The sequence below is a fragment of the Nanorana parkeri genome, unplaced genomic scaffold, assembly GCF_000935625.1.
Source record: "Nanorana parkeri isolate BGI_ZX_2015 unplaced genomic scaffold, ASM93562v1 scaffold478, whole genome shotgun sequence".
Taxonomy (NCBI): domain Eukaryota; kingdom Metazoa; phylum Chordata; class Amphibia; order Anura; family Dicroglossidae; genus Nanorana; species Nanorana parkeri.
In genome coordinates, this window is record NW_017306746.1 from 831,276 (window position 1) to 849,478 (window position 18,203).

Genomic DNA, 18,203 nt, shown 5'->3' on the forward strand with positions numbered 1-18,203 from the left:
TGGCCATTGATGTGCAGATCCAATTATGTGAATTTGCCTTTCACATAACTGGGTATTTGAAGTAAATATTCACACAAATGTATTGTGTCAACATTCTCAACTCCTATAGTAAATCAGTCTCTATATGTCCATACCAACCCACCAACTATATTGTGGCAACAACAGCACAGTTCACGCGAGAGCAGAGACAGTGTCCATGCATGGTAGCTAAGTACTATACAAACAGTACTTAAATGGAGTTTTATTCTAAAAAAGTAAATGATTGACAGAAATAAAGCCTGTTCCTTCACCATCATGCATCAAGGGAAATGGTAACAGTGACATCTAGAAGTGTGAAATTAAAACTAAAGTCTCACACTGTTGTACAGATTGCTGTATTGAAATCCACTTATTCGGATTTCACTGCACACTGTGCCCTTCTAGAAGCTGTAGCAAATCAGATAGAGCAAGCCTCATTGCTGGATGGAGGATGTCTAACAACATCTAGCCCCTTTCCTCTCCAGTCTTACTGTTCTTAGACCACCCCACGTTTTCATTGGAGTTCTCTCAAATTTGGAGGCTCAGCATCACATATGGGGATTAAGTAGTATGGTGACCATGCAAATGCAGCCTGCCTTGGAACACACATTCCTTTCAATGAAGGCCCACCGATCAAGGCATGCTGATATTTTCATAACTCCTCCCAAGAGCCAGCCCACTTCAAGCATCAGGGCCACGGGCCCTTGAAAGGAATACTGAAGCAAGGTGTCCTCAGAAAGCTATCTGGAGCACCCTGCTAACCTCTCCCGCCAGCCTTGATCCGTTTGCGTTGCATAGAGCAGCACAGAAACCTAGTCATTACTTTACTGGCTCTAAAATTACATAGTTACATAGTTGCATAGTATTTGAGGTTGAATAAAGACATTAGTCCATCAAGTCCAACCTATTAGGATCTCATTCTAGGAGTACCCGTACCCCAGTATGTAATAGGAAAAGATTTGTTTTATAAATGCAATTAGCAAGTTGATGAGGGACAAAAGGAGGAACCAGAGAAGGCAAAATATCAGCAGAATGAACTTTAGCTTTAAACATGAGATTAGGTCTTTCCCAATAATGACTGACCATGTCAGGGACACAGGGTTAGTAGCAATTGCTCAACCTGTTATTTAACTCTTACAAATTTCAGTGGAAAATACTGAAGCTACACAAATGGTAACTGTCATAAGAATTCCATAGTCACAAGGAAAACAGGCTATGGCATCTGTTGCTGAAAAGTTGTATGGGAGTGATATGGGAGCTGAAAGACAGGAAAATCCGCTTTATCTTACATACCAAGTCTGGGCATTTTAGAACTGATGTCATGCAGAATAACAGGGAAAAAACAGATACTGTTAGATAAGGGAAAATTCAAGTAGAAGTATAGAGGCAGTGCTAGGCTTTCCCAACAGAAAGCACAGCATACATTCCAAACACAGTGTCATATATACACCCACTTGTTATGTCTAGCTCTAAAATTACATCTTAACAATTCAGAAACTTTCAAATAAACTTTGTTTTATCAGATTCAATACAAATGATTCAATACAAATGCTCCAGTAAATACACCTTGGTCCTGTTGTCCAGAGTTGCTGGCATTTCTTAAGTTTGTCACGCGATAACAACATAGACCAGCCTTTCTCAACCAGGGTGATGTGGCACACCAGGGTGCCTTGTGACTGTTTCAGGAGTGCCCTAACATTTTCTGATGGTAGGACTCTGATATGAAGGGGGGACTCTGACGTAAAAGGGAGAATTCCAATATAAAAGGGGGGTTATAATGTGAAAAGAAGGTGGCACTGATGTAAAAGGAGGAAGCTTCTATTGTGAAAGAGGGCTACTGATGTAAAGAGGGACTATGATGTAAAAGGGAGAATTCTGATGTGAAGGGGGCTCTGATGTAAAGGAGGGCTCCTAAATTTGAAGAGAGGGCTTCGATGCAGAGGGTGGAACTTTTTTTTGTGCTTTGTGTGGGCTGCCCCCTACATTTTGCATAATTTTTAAGGGTTCAGGGAGTGAAAAAAAAAAACAGTTGAGAAACACTGTGCTAATGAATGTGGTTTGGCCTCATGTGAGGTATTAAATGTGTGTGCAGGGAGAAAACATATATAAAAAACAAGCATAAAAAAGAGAACTATGGGGGACACTAAAAACGGGCACACTATAGGAAAACAAGTATTTAGAGTAAATGAATATAACACTGGGTAATAGGAGTATGTTCCACCCACACTCAGGCTATTCATTCACCCGAACTCACTATTATGATCATTTTTTGACAATGTACACTTACAGTACCGAATACAAATGTATATGGAGGGAACACTGGAAGGGGTATACACCCCTTCCCCTATTTACCAATCTTCACACAGAATTAATCACTGCAATCTTTTTTCTTTTTTCTCATATATATTTTCACATACATTTTTGGTTTATATAATTTCATTTATATTCACTCTCATCAGGAGGTTTTCTCCTAGGGATGGGGACATCATTAAAGAAAAAATGTGTTTACAGGGAAGGTATATGGGTCCAGTAGGGGAGATAGGAGAATGAAAGGTCATCTTGGGGTATATAGCCACATAGCACCTACAAGTATGGATACACACACACACATATGTGAATGTAAACATGCATGGCAAGATGCATGGTTTCCCACATATAAACCTAATAGCGCAACTAATTTTTCAGTACAGGCGACCCTCCAAAAACTGTTCGATCCTGAATCGTCCTCTCCTGAGGCCCCAGGGTCCCCTTTGTGACCCCCTGGACGTAGTGGTTTCATTGGGATTTTTTTCATCCCTGTCCACGATCGATCTGGGGAATCCTGTTCGCATCCAGGAATTCCACTGGGTGGTAAGTGAGAGGTGACTGGGTGTGGGGGGGATGATGGTGATGGGTGTCCCTTTGTCCGGCGGAGCCGCCAAGAGCACAATTCTTCCGGTGTGGAAATCTTAGAATGTGTTTATGTATTGCATTACCTAGACCAACCTATTGAAGATTAAAAATGTTTGTATCAGATAGATCCATGTTTCCCTGAGGAAGCAGTATGCGAAACGCGTAGGAACTGGATATATGGATTTCCCAATCAAATATGTATGACTAACAAGATGAATTGGAGCTAGGATGCAACTGGTTTTTAATCATGTACAAGATGTTATTGATTTAGACTGTACCGCAATGAAATGTATACATGTTTTTATATTGAATTTATGTACAATAAATACATTTTTTTATATATTGATTAAATCATGTTTTGGTGGTATACCTCTCAAAAAAAACCCATTCTTCTGTATGTTGTTACAAATGGTTATAACCTAAAGGGGGAGAGGTTACACCCGGAGACCACTGAGGCAACAATTCACTATTGTATTTCTAAAACACTGGCATAGACAAAAAATTGGCCTCTTGAGACAGGTTCTTGGTGCCTTCCCCTCCTGGGAAGGAGCAGGGGTGGGTCCGCCTCCTTTCTCACTTTTGATCCTTGGACATCTGTTTATTTTATGGGCACACCAGCCTCCAACAGATCACAGCTGTAGTTCCTTTTTCTTAGTCCCACCTTGCTTTTATGCACATGCAAAATGCCCCCCATCGGCACATTCCCCAGCGCATTTCCCTGCTTCCGTCTGTATCTTTATTTCTTCTGTTCGGTCTTCAAGACCAATCCATAAAGCTCACATACGTAGAAATCCCACATGGGACTGTATAAAGAGATGATCATATTATCTTGTATACACAGAACATGGGACATGATACATGTGGTTGTCATGTACTGCATCAGACCAGCAGGGTTATTCACAAAAGGGTGATGAGTTTGGAGAAGACAAGAGAGTGAACACTCTAGGACAGGGGTGCCCATAAGGTGGACCGCGATCTACCAGTCAATCGCGTAGCGATCCCGTAGTGATGTATGCAGCGGGCATCCGAGAAGAAATGAAGGAACCACTGCAGCCGGCGGGGGTGGCAGAGGACGGAGCCGCTGTCACAGAACTAAGGCCGAGCGGTGGGGAGAGAGGGAGAGACAGAGAGACGCCTCTCCCTACCCTCACTGCTCGATCTTAGTTCTGTGACAGCAGCTCTGTCCTCCGCACCCGGAGTGCTTCTTTCACTTCTCCTCGGATCCCCCGCTGCCTCTACCCGGGAGAGCAGAGGAGAAGCTGAGCCCCCGTGTGCGTGGCCGAGCGGCAGAGGATCGGTACATATCAGTGATATATACCAATCCTCTGTGCAGGACAAACACTGGAGCGATCAGCTGATCACTCCAGTGTTTGTATATAACTGGGGACACATAGTACTACGTGTCCCCAGTTATGAATGAACAGGAAGCGATTTACATCACTTCCTATTCATTCATGAGTTTCTCAAAGGGGAGTAGCACTCTGCACAGAGGCTCCTCCTCATTCAGAAACTGGATGATAGTAAAATATTTTCTGAATGAATGGGAAGCCTCTGTGCTTTCCATTCATTTAGAACAGAGGCTGCAGAAAAAGAGATTGAGGACTCTGACGGTGCTCGTGCAGCTGCCAGCTGAATGTGTCAGACGCTGCAGATGTAAAGGGGCAGGATACCTCTCCCCATGTGTAACGTCGGCCACACGAGCACCACCGGAGGACAGGACACCGGGGCCTCTAGGACACACTGGAATGTAAGCCGGCCGACTCCCTGCGTTCAGGGGCGTGGGGCTTTATTGAAGTAAATGGCACCGCAGCCATGGCCCCCACCCACAGTGTAATCGCCCGCACCCAGAACACAGGCACATTAGTGCCTGCATTCCGGTCCAATGCGTACTGGACTGGAATGCAGGCACTAAGGTGCCTGGGTTCCGGGTGCAGGCGGTCGCACTGTGGGCGAGGGTCCTGCCTGCGGTGCCTTGCTGCAGTGCTATTGACTTCAATGCACCGCCACGCCCCCTTCCACCCCTGAATGCAGGTGTTTTTTTTCGTTGGTAGATCTCATCAAAAGTAGATCTCCAGACGAAAAATTGTGGGCACCCCTGCTCTAGGACGACATAGCTGAACTGGAAAGTGAGCTAAAGTGGAGAATTTTTCCAGTTCAGCTATGCTGTCCTAGATTGTTCACTTCTCCTGACTTCTCCAAACCTTTCACCCTTTAGTGAATAACCGTGTGGGTATCTGAAAGGCTCTAACTACCTGTGTTTGAAGGAGGTTTCCTTCATGTCTCCTTATCTGTTGATTGTTGTCTACCAGACAAGTACCCTTAGTAGGTTGCTTATATTGTATGCATTTCAAATACCTGTTTATTCCTGACTTTTCTTATTGTGTTGATGTTACAGTTGTTTTACATTGTACAAACCTCTTGGATCTTGAAGTGATATTAAAGTCAAAATGTTTCTTAAGCCATTTCAAAAGGATCTTTAAAAATCACTTACAATGCTGCTCCTTGATGCTGAAGTTTTATTTTCCTGCACAATCAGCTGGCCCCCTGAGCACTGGTCCCGAAATCCTGTTTTAGGGTGGCTCCTTACCCTTGAAGGGTCCTATAGAGTCAGCCTTGTGTGTGTACTAGTAAGCTATGCAAGTCTCCACAAACACACAGGTACAGAAGAACAAACCACATCCTTGCCCCCTGCTCCTCCCTTCTCCAAGCTAGTAGATAGACAGCTGTTAGAGACTGCTCTGTCCCTTGTGATCTTGTACTGGACAGGAAGTTCAGGGAAGCCGAGTTGAGAGAGTTGGAGTCAGCTGAAACATGAGGACTTTAAGTGCTTGAATATATAAAAGTGCAAAAATATAAAGAAGCACCTTTCTGGACAATGTTATACTCACCCGATGCTCTGAGCCGACTTGCTGTTAGACTGGAGCCTCTCTCCCCCTCTGCTGGAGCTGTCTAAGGATCCTTGAGTCATCACATTCTACACACAGTGTACAGGACGTGAGGATGCCAAAGGACATACCATCGCTGCAGCAAAGGGAGATAGGCTTTAGGTTCCAAAGTAACAGCACGCCATCTTTGCGGTTCAGATAAGTACAATTATTTTTTTTTAGCACCTAGACAAAAATTAGCACATAACCCTAGCACAACACGGGTAGCCCCACTGCAAGGGGTTAAGAACATTTTTGCCTACAGTTATTCTTTAAAGATCGGTTTATGAGACTAGGAAGCGCCTCCAATTTCTGCAATGATATTTTTACCAGATCTGCCCCTGTTCTGGGAAATATATAAAAAGGAGCATGGGATTATACAGATGGATGTAATGTGGCAGAACAAGCTGCACGTTGCCTCTTTCTCTAGTTACACCTCTGGTCTGGAGAATCTAGTTCATACTAGCTCAAGTAGAAAAGATAAATGAGCAGAAAGGGAGTCGATACTTTGTAGTTTTATTTTTAGTGTTTGGTCACAAGTAGCAATTTCCTGTGGCAGGGATTCTACAGAAAAAGCTTACAGGAAGGTTGCAAGATGAGCAATTTCTGATATGAAACTAAGCAAACCCCCTTCAAATTGAGGCTGCTAACCTATGCCAGAATGTAGAGAGGAGTGCAGCAGTATGAAGCTGACTGTATATTACAGACAAGTGCATTACTAGAGAGGGAGGAGAATGTGTTTCTATGGAAAATGAAACAACAAACACTGGGGACGGGCCGATGGGGTAACTTCATCCCAAAATAGGCTACAGAAAGAGAAGCATTGAAAATGCGGCATGCCTTTGGTTTGTGACAGAATTCTTTCTGTAATGGTGCTTAGCGTTCGAGGGCACATACTACATATTATACGTCATCTCCATCTGCAGACAGGAGCCAAAGGTTGTTGTTTTCTACCTGTGTTCCTTTTATTGCTTGTTCTCATTACACCACACCCCCACCTATATAACATCTATGTACATGCCAATGTAATGTGAAGAGATCATTGCTGTTTGTTAGCTGTAGGTGTTTGTGGAGTGTGAAAGGCAGAAATATATGACTTCATTATTAGCAGATTAGGCCAATTAGGCCTAATTTGCAGCAACAGCACATACCTGAGGGAATGTGAGGTACAAAAGGTGAAGGGCCTGCCCCTCTACTATTAAAAGGAGAACTATGGGGTCAGTGTTTTTCCCCATAGTTCTCCTTAGGGATATAGTTCTCCTTTAAATAGGTGAGAATGAGGGAGGCATTGATGGCCGACCTGCGGCAAAAAACCCCGAAAAAACCAACGACACATGGAAGTGTGCAGGGCTCATTTCACACAAGATACAATAATATTACATGTGTTGGTATGCTGTGGTGCTAATCATTGTGAATGGCACCCCAACACACCTTTACAGCACATGTGCACTGCAACACATCTCCTATACAATGCAACCTGCCCCAGATTGTTGTGCGTTTAGGTGCCCAGAGACCAGCTTTAGGTCTCTGTAGGTCTTTAATGTACCTATTACAGTTACCAACACACAGTTGATCAAACAGTTTGTTGTAATTTAGGAACTGAAGGTATAATAAAATGCTACATTTAGATGTTTTAAAGTTAACCTTAGAGATAACCTTAGAGAATGGGGGTTGCCATTGCGGACCTCCTACTGAAAATGCAAGTTGTCTGGCTGTAATGCTGAGTCAACAGAGACCAGGACAGATTTTCTAACCTGGTGGATGAAATCCTTCAGGCAGGTAGTATCAGGAAGGACCCATGAACATACAATTGTTTATTCTGGCCTGAAAATAGCTAGAATGTCTTGCCATAAGCAGTCTAATGCAATCTATAGTTATCTGTAGATAACTACAGATATGAACATTCTGCTGTAAACAAAACATTTCTTAAAGAGGAACTTCACCCTTATCTTAAAAAGCACAACAAAAGGCATCTTTCAAAATGTTTAGTAATGGAAACCTTCAAAGAGATACTTCTAGATAATTGCAGGCTTTGTACTCTTTGCACACCTTATTTTTCTTTTCCTCCCCATTCATTTTCACTAAGGGCAGATGAATCTATCTCCCTTTACTTCCTGGAACTAGGAGTGTGTTTCCTAGTACAGGTGACGGAGTGGGAGTGGCATTCCCCCAAAATATATCACAAGATTTTGCAGATGAGATTTCCCAGGAAGGCGCTGGGGATAAAACCTTCCCGGGATACTTTTATGAGGCCAGGGATACAACAGGCACTACATAGTTTTTGATAGATTTAAAGGAAATTGTAACATCACCAGTGCCTCACTCAAGTGTGAAGTGGAAAAACTAATTGTTAGTAAGATAAAATGTTTAATTCATGTAAGATGATTTCATATTAGCATGCACAGCTGAATGCTGAAGTGATTTTAAGCGAAAGGGGGCAAGTGTCTGCTTTAATGGATTAAGGTATATTTTCACCTTTGTAGTCAAATTTGAGAACCCCCACTATATGTAAGTGTTCCCATTCACACAGCGTACCTAAAAATACATTTTTACAAAAATATTCCTTACCTTTTAGCCGCTTCTTTAGAGCAAGAGTATATATATATAGGTCTCAATAAGTAGCCTCTACTCCTTTGAAAATATGCCAATCTGAAGATAAGGGACAGACTGGAGGGAAAGGCATAAACATGCAACGGGCCAAATTCCCAAAGACTAGAACAAGGAAAAACTGTTCTTGTTGTCCATAACAAACAATCAACACTTAGCTTTTATTTTCTAAGTTTCTCTTGAAAAATAACACCTGGAATCTGATTCGATGCCATGGACAACAAGAACAATTTTTCTTTCCTTCAACTGAATTTGGTCCATTGTCTTAAGATGTTAAATATTTTCTTTGGGGAGACAGTCCTGCAAATCTAGTTAACAACGGATAAGAAAATCTGCCAACACAGACAGGGTTCATTTTGGCATACACAACATCCCTGCCCCCTGAAACATTGCATAGCAAGCAAGAACCAAGCAGGATTTTTTAGTCCTGAGGTTTTCAGAAAAGAGCATTCATTAAAAGAGAAGCAGCAATGTTTAAATATTCTATGTGATGTGTATGGGAACATGTAACAAATATAAAATAGAAGTTCTGCCAATTTGGCTAGAAAACTAGATATACAATGTAATGCTTCAGAAATCTTCAAGGGTACAAGAGAACATAATAATAGGCAGTAAATGACACACAACTGATCATTTCACATTACATTTCTTAGAGAGGTGGAGCAACCTTTTTTTAGCCCAAACATGCTCTGATTTTTGTGCATGACTGTAAATTCTAAGTACCATCTGACCGGGATCAGATGCCAAGTCACAATCTTGTGAAGTCATACCATTTAAAAACAAAATTAGGTGCCAGCTCTAATATTTTAGGAGTACTGGCTACAAGACTACTAACAAATGCACAACCATGAAGAAGAAATGCCTCTGTAGTAGGTGCTTTTGAACACTACACCTGCATGACCAAGGGCCCAAGTTACTAGTATGAAGTGAAGTAGACTAGTATGCTCTTCAAATATGGGCAGGGGGATATGAAAAGAATAAAACTTCTCCTTCATTTAACTGGATGTTTGATTTACACATCTTAGTTCACCTCATTTTATACATTAGGAAAATCAGGAGCACATACGAATACAAGACCAAATCGAAAAGGTACAGATGAATGGGTAAGGGTAATTCTAGTTTTCACCTGCCAAGAAGCGAGATGGAAAAGAGATGTTGGTGGTCATAAAATGATGTAGAATGAAGGAACCCTTAATGCTGTTAAATGGAGTTGTTCCGTACAGGTGATCTCTATGTGAAATGATCTAAAGTGGACCTGCCTTGGCAAAACAAAACAAAAAAAAAAAATCAATCAACCAGGTTTCTCATGTAAAAGGTGAAATAATGAACAAACATGCCCCAGTCTGAACCTGAGCGCCTCCAAATCCAGAAGGACGCTCCTTCTGCTGCAGCCTGGGAATTCCCTGCATATAAGCAAAGGAGCATAATGCTGAGATGTCAATAACCTTATATGGCCACATTTGGTCAATGGCATTGACCTAATATGGCCATGTAAGGTCAAGGACATCAGCGCACGCATCCAGGCCCTTGGTTTATGTGTAGGTGAGCGAGTGGAATGCCCCATGACCCTTCCCAGTTGGAGAAGCTCAGGTTCGGACCCGGGTTCATTTGAAATCTGACCTCATCCCTACCTACCGGTATGAACTATCTGGTGTAATAATTCAGACTTGTATGCTGATGTTTACAAAAGCCCCCTGCATATAATAGGGTAAAGTGGGTGCCCTTTATGTTTACCATACAACTATGCAATCTTTGTGCTATCAACTTAGATTTTCCAAAAGGATACAATATGAGGACCTAACTAAACTATCTAGTCAATTTGTATATAATCAGGCACTACATAGTTTTTGATAGATTTAAAGGAAATTATACAATCAAATTGTAACGTGTTTGGAGAACTTTGGATTGACAAAAGTGTCTGCAGATCAGCATATGATCAAATAAATTGGTCACACAGTCATGGTGGTTTGAGAACATTGCCACACTTTAAATAGGGTAGGTAGCACTAATGACATTAACTACATAGGCTGCTATAGCTGAATTTTCAGACTACTAGATTTAATTTTTTGGTCCACCAAACAGGTTTGGAATACGCACAGCTACGGATATTGGGTATTAAGTGGCTCAAGCATATCATCTGGATAGCTCTGACAGACTAAAGGCGGGTCTCTCCCCCCTATCTGGTCCTGGACGCGCCTCCCCACCCCATTTTTGGCCCCGGGTCCCCCAGGCAACATCTGGACGGAGTAGCTGGGTCAGTGGTCACTATCCCCGTCTCCGCTCGGCCTAGGAATCTCCATCTCTCATCAGTTGCCACACTAGGGTGGTAAGTGCCGGGTGATTACTGGTGGTGGGGCTTCCTCTCTGCTTGCTTTGACTGCAATGTTCTCCCATATCATACACAAAGTTCTTTAGGATATGTTATATTGCCTAGAATTAATTTTATGTACAACTTTTATTGCTAGATTAATCCATGATCCCGACGAAGCAACATGCGAAACGCGTTGGGTCTGGATACAACACTTTTCAATCGCACTTAGATGTGGTATTAAATGTTTCGTTGCATTATGGGGATGTATTATATGAGAATGGTTATACTCATGATTTTATACCATTTATTATGTAATAAACTTTATATTTTTACATAGATGTATCCAAGCAGTGTTTGTATACCTTCCCAAAAACCCTGCTTTCTACTTTTTGCAATTGTGAATGTGCATGTAAAGAGCTGCATAAATTGTCAGTGCTATATAAATAACTGTAATAAATAAATACATTTTATTACATACAAAGCCTGACAGAGGGATCGAAGGAATCCTAAAAGCTTGCATCTTTAAGAACATAATTTAGCCAATAATGGGTATCACCTAAACTCCAAACTTGCTGGCCTACTGACAATACTAGCTGTCTGACTGTTGTGCCGATCCTTTGACTTCAGTACATTCCAAGTCACTGCCCTGGAACAAGTATTCAGATCAGGAATGTCCGAGGTCCTTATCTATACAACTGATTCAGGTCAATGAGTCGCAGAAATAACGTTAAAAAAAATTAGCATAACAGCCAGGCACCTAGCATCTTCAACAAGAGAGGCCGGCAACAGCAGCCTACATGTTTGTCCCATGGCAGGTTTCTCTTAAAGTGGTGCTAAACTCTTAGTATTTTTAAAGCTAAATCAGTGCTAGTAAGCAGTGAAGCCTGCCCCGATATATGTGAATGCAGTAGTGTGGGCAGGCAATCACAATACTCTCCTCCTCTCTGTCGTTCAGTCCCGGCTGCAGAGTTCAGCTTTCCCAAACTTTTAGGCAGTATGTGTATAGGGGGCAGAGGCGCATGCGCGGTGAAGTTACAGGAGGGGGCAGGACGCACGCCTGGAGCGTGCACGCAGTGGTGTCTCCGTGGGTCCCTGCAAGAACGAAAACACTAAAAGAATAGGACTGCGGCACCAGCACTGAAGGGACCATGTACACTTCAAGAAGCAGAACATAAGGCAAGTCTTTACAGCAACATTAGGGAAAACCAAAAAACCCTTAGGCCTTAGTGTCATGCTGAGTTGACATTTGCATATAACATGTTCCGCTGGTTTTGGGGGCTCTCTGGACACGCTAGCACTTCAATTTCCAGAACCAAAAACTACTCTTACATGAAGATGCTGATTTGTTTAAATTTTCATGCACATAAGATAAATTGGACACCAAACAACATTTTTTTACTGTAACAGTAACCTATTGTTACTGTACCCTCACTCAGTAAAAGAGTGAGAGCTGAAACACCAGATGCCAGAAAATATCCGGGACAGAGAAGGACGGCCAGAAAGATGTGGAGGCAGTTCAGTTTGCTTTCTCTCAGCTCTCCAGACAAGACAGGAATGCGACACAACACAGGGGAAAAAAACCTGAATTAATGCCAGCAGAAAGACAAGTCCATAAATGTCCATGAAACAAATGGAAAAGGTCAACGCACAAGAGAACTTCACCAGCACTTAGGATTTCCCAAAATATTCCCACTGAATACACATGACTCAGCTGATTACAGTGTACCTTTTATACTAGAATTATCATCAATAATGCATAAAAGTGTCTGAAGGGAGAATACATCTTGTTGCCCATAGCAACTCAAATAGAATCTTTCTGGCTGCCATAATGGAAACACAAATAGGAAGTCAGAATGCTACGGTATAGGCAACAACTATTCTTCAGACACGTATATACCCATTTAAGGCCCATTTAGGGATCAGGAGGGCATCCAGCTAAGAGGGACTGTCATTCACATAAAAGCAATGCATTACATCTTGGGGGGGGTTAGGATTTGCAGTGCCAGGATTAGATGTTGCTGTATATTGAATGACAGGAACCATAAGGCACATTATAAAAGTGTCTGAACGCCACTGTTCTACCGCATGTGTGTTTTGTATATCTTTGTTGCAGTGTATATGCTGAATATACAGTATATACATTCTTACATAAATAAATATATACCCCACCAATGGTGTACTGTAACATAGATTTTAAAAAAATAGCTTTAAAATATTAGATCTGTTTGGAAATTAATCTCTAAGAACTTTTGTTCAAAACTAACCCAGAGGCCTCATGTTAATCAGTCAGCTGATCTACATAACTGATCAATGGAGGCCTGTGGTGACACAGGGGGTCTAGAGATGAGGCCTCTCAGCAGGAAGATCGGGATGTTTTGTATCCTGTACCAGGACAAAGTCAGACACCTCGGCAACAGCCACCTGGGCTCAGATCTCCGATTACTGAACTCCAGGTACAATATATATTTACAGCCTTGTGCTGAGAAAAGAGAATCGGAGTATTCTGAGTTTTTAATCCAGTGATAGACACGGAGAGGCATGCGGCTGGAGGGTCTCCCTGGAAGGAGAATAGAAGATGAGAACTCTTGGGACATCTAGTTCTGGATGTGTGTATTCTGTAATTGGGGACTGCAGGGACTTGTAGTTCCTTACTTGCTGTGAACTGATTTACGGACACCGAGACGCCCTTGTGTTCCCTCGCTGTGGACCCTTTTGCTACCTGGTGTACCCGACACCGTTGCCAGGTCACCCCGGACCTTCATCCCTCCCAGGACCAAGCGTTTACCCTCTGGAAGGACTCTGCAGATCACCCTGCCTGGATCCCCCTCCGCCAAGCCAATCCAACCAGCTGCCCAGGACTGTTGGACACCTATAGTGCGAGTTGCTTAATCTTTGTCTTCCATCCCTTGCTGTACTCATAATTACCATCCTGTGAACTGCTTCCCTAAGATTGCTGTCCGGTAACCCCTGGATTTAACTTGTGCGGTTCCTTGCTGCCGTTAACCCTTTGCTGTGCCCGGATTCCTGCCCTGTTACCCTTGATTCTACCCTTGCTACAGTTAAACCTTTGCTTTGCCTGGACTCTATCCCTACCGTACACTATCGCTGTGTATCCCTTAAATAAATAACCACTCGGCCAAGGGTCCTAAAAAAATAAAATAAAAAAAAAACACTCTTGATTTCAGTGCGTGTTCTGCTCCCCCCACACCTCCCTCACATGTACATTGTTACATAAATGTCTTCCGTATATTGTAAAGCGCTTTGCAAACTGTTGGAGCTATACAAATCCTGTATAGTAATAAAGAAATATGTACCCCACCAATGTAATATATACCCCACCAATGGTGTAGTTCAATGTAAACAATGTTTTGGATAAAAGCCCAGTATGCAGAACATACTGAAATATGTACACAAAGAGATACATTGTTACATAGAAATCTATACATACATGGAAAAACATACAAAATGTTGTCTCAGACATTTTTCTGCTTATGAACTGTCACATGGACACTGAAAATGAGAAATGAAATTTCCTAAGCAAAGTAGCACCCCGCTAATACATCAGACCTACAAGTTGGATCCAATTCACTGCTACATTGCAGGAACACATGCAAAAACATGCATTTTACAGTGCATTACTGCAATGTTCAGCAACACAAAAAGGTGCCCGTGTGTAAAATATGCTCATTACAGTGCAATGACAGTCCATTGAAAATGAAAGGGCTCCCTTACAGCAACACACACGTTAACGAGCATGCAGTAACACTGAACAATGTCAATACGGCCTAAAGCAAATGTGCCCTGAAGACGCATAGCAGCTGCTGACCTGTTCTCCAGAACGTGCTAGCTGTTAGTCATGCTGATCCAATGGCTTCAATAATTACTGCAATACTGATCTAAAAGTATGTATGTAGAGTACAAGTTTCAACAACACTCTAACCCATCCGGCTGCATATTTGTTCCAGGTCAGTAAATCTAGATGCTGGAAACAGCCAGGCAACCAGCATGTTCAGAAGAACGGCAGCAATAGTTGTATACGCGTTTCCCCTCAGCATAGATTTCCGTTAGGACATTGACTGGGAATACGGTTTAATAGAGACACATTTTTACAGTAATTGTTAGTAAAAGGGACATACAGTGAGGGACATTTATCAAAATCTGGAGCAGTTGCCCACGGCAACCAATCAGCTTCTCTCTTCAGCTTGTTGAGTTAAGATTTGAAAATGAGAGAAGCTGATTGGTTGCCATGAGCAGCTGCTCCAGTTTTGATAAATTCCCCTCAGTATGTTTGCAATTGGCTGGAGATTCAGCATACAGGCTGAAAAAGTCAGCCACTACACGACCCTTGACCTCAGGGGCAAAAATGGTATTTTGAGCTACATTATTGTATAAATGCCAATATTTACTTTCTTTTTTCTGCCAGACACTGAAGGCCCACTGACTACCACTGAGTTACCCACTGCCGCAAGCATTTTAGCGGTGGATAGGCTTCTGCATGAATTTTCTGCATCCGTTTGTACAAGCAGTAGTATATTTCAGTGTAAAGCTGGCCATACACTGGTTGAATTTCAGCCGAGACTACCGACTCAGCCAAAATTAGACCAGTATGTGTCCCAGTTGGCACCCCTCCATTTGACAAAAGTTGACTTTTGTCCAAAGGAACCGGTCCAAACATTCTCGGCTGGACAGTGACTGCAGCCACTGTTCTGGTATTCTGACATCAGGGGGATGCCGTTGTCAGAATACAATAACCTGGTGGGGGATTCCACTATCTATGCTGTTAACGTGAATGTGGGAATGGACAGGGAAGGCTGGACAAGAGGAATCTCACACTGTATGGCCAGCTTCATTTTTTTCAGGATGGCAGAGGTCCCTTAAAATAAATAAACCTTTTTAAGTTGCCCATACACCTTACAATTCATCTGCAGATTTTCTGTGGTCAGATGGAAAAAGTGCAACAGATTGGCCCAGGTGGAGATTACTCCATCCACACAGATAAGGGTAGATGGAGGAATCTGTTGCACCTTTTCCATCTGACCACAGAGAATTGTAAAGTGTATGGCCAGCTTTAGGGCTGCAACAACTAATCGACATAATCGATTATTGAAAAAGTTGTCAACTTTTTCAATAATCGATTAATCGGCTTCTGGTTAGTTGGCCCTGTTCACGGCTCCACACACGCTGCACGCCACAATTAAAGCTCATCAATGCCCACATGGATTGAATAAGTTTAGTACCGCATTAACATCGTTTTTAAAGCTTTTCTGATACCACAGAAAAGCTCTGTACTTGCATACTTGACAGCAGTCTCATTGACTTGTATCATTTGTGCCAACAAAGGTCAAAATAAGAATTTTTTAAAAAATGTAGGTCAGCAGTTCTACCAATGCAAAACAATGCTGCCACTCCTTCCAGTAAAGGATTTATTTCTAATAACCGCAACGGGAGCTTTGCCGAGATACTTTTTGAAAGCTAGACACGTGTTCTCTTGACAGCTCGTGGTGAATATTTTGTAAGTGAATGTTTTGTGTTTTTTTTTTAATAAAGTATAGAATATTTTTAAAAAAAGAGAAAAGGCACCCAATGGTACCCATTGACATCATCCTTAGCAATGATGTGCAGGGGGTTGGCGTGAACCAAGTTTGCCCAAGAGTGCGCAAACCTGTCACTGACACGCCCCCTCCCGACTCAATGAGTTGCATCCAGAGCATTCCCAGTTGGGGGTGACGGACAGAAAAATATATGCACAGGCTTGGGCAAACTCAGTTTGCACCAAGTTTCACCCACATCACTAATCCATAGGCTTACCACACACATTACAATCTCTGTACAAATTTGAGATCTACCAAAACTATTTAAAACGAGAACCTACCTAAACTATCCAATCAATTTGTGTCCAATCAGACACTACATACTTGTCAAGAAGATCACACAATCAGATTGTAACATGAATGTTGAGCTGTAGGGGCGATGGAGTAGCCTAACCCCAACCATAATACATGCAAGCACAGCGATGTGAAGGCACTTACCCAGGATGGAAGCTCTTTCTTGGTCATAAATATGGTGCTGGCGGTGACTGCTTCTTCATTCTGCAAAGTGTCAATTGCTGATTGTAGCCGAGTCCACTTGCCTTGCCTGGTACCCTTCCAGCCCAAATATACAGCGAGCCCCAGTATGACAAACACCACACTGAGACCCAGGTAGCCGCACAGGTAGACAGGCAGCAAGAACAGAAGGGTCCGACCCAGCGTCCATAAAGTGGACACCAGTTCTGACCCAGAGACAGCTGGAGGTGGGGGCTCTGCATCTGCCATGATGAGCTATGTTCCTGATCACACAGTTGTCAATGGGTGGAAAGTCATTTAGTATCAATGCCTGGAAAAGAAGAAGAAGGGAAATGAGGAAGGGATGCTGCAGAAGGAATACACCACCCCAGTGTCAATGCAGCACCATAAACAGCAGCTGTGCTATCGCAGTGTATCTGATACAGGTACTTTGTATATAACATGTTATGGCTCCCCATGTACTATGTACACAGAGAGGACAGAGTTGTTTATATCACTCTGCAAACACAGCCTGCCGTACACAGCTCTATTCATTGATGTGACCAGACATGCGCCCCGTTAGTGTGTCCCACACGCCCAGTATGGTGCCCGGCACTCATCTACCACTGTGCCCTCAACACCACTCTTCACATACACGGATAGTCATATAGTGCAGACGGCACGATCTACCCCCTACGATGTCTAAGTGCCGCAGGGCGGATCCTCAGATGGTGCCCAGCATCCCAGATAACTGTAACCCCTTTTCCTTCTTACAGTGCCGCCAGCACCCCAACTCCGCGCCGTCTTTAGTGAGCGATACCGAAAGAGACCGCTGACCTCCACCCCTCCTCCCCACTTACCGGTACGACCCCGATAACCAGGACTGCCAAATGGTAAATGAAAAATGGTATCGCTGGCATCCCCCGAGGGAGTTTACGCCCCCTGACCATTGGCTCCGCCCCCTCCCATACTAAGCATGCGCACCCTCCTCCGCAACCTCCTGGTCTCCTCCTCTAGTACCCTATAACCGCGCCCAGAGGACTGCACTGCCACGCCCCTGTCTATTAACCCCTGTCCCTGTCTTCCTTTTCTCTATCCCTTCGTCTAGTAACCCGTTTTATCGCGAGCCACCTTCCGTTTACCCTTTCATTACTAGAGGAGCCCCCCTTCTATTAACCCTTTCATTACTAGCAGCACCTTCTAGTAACCCATTAATTACTAGAACCCCCCCTCTATTAATCCTTTCATTACTAGTAACACCTTCCCCTAACCTATTATTTACTAGAACCCCCCTTCTATTAACCCTTTTATTACTAGCAGCATCTTCTAGTAACCCATTAATTACTAGAACCCCCCTTCTATTAACCCTTTCATTACTAGCAGCACCTTCTAGTAACCCATTAATTA

At 42.9% G+C, this 18,203-nt stretch overlaps 1 protein-coding gene across 1 annotated transcript in view; it reads right to left on the reverse strand.

The window, feature by feature from the left end:
- Positions 1–17,124, reverse strand: part of ESYT1 (extended synaptotagmin 1) — an 86,231-nt gene extending 69,107 nt beyond the window's left edge. The window contains exon 1 of the mRNA XM_018560794.1: positions 16,782–17,124. Coding sequence (XP_018416296.1) covers positions 16,782–17,066 — 285 coding nt within the window. The 5' untranslated portion in view covers positions 17,067–17,124. The remainder of the gene's footprint in view (positions 1–16,781) is intronic.
- Between the last annotated feature and the right edge of the window lie 1,079 nt (positions 17,125–18,203).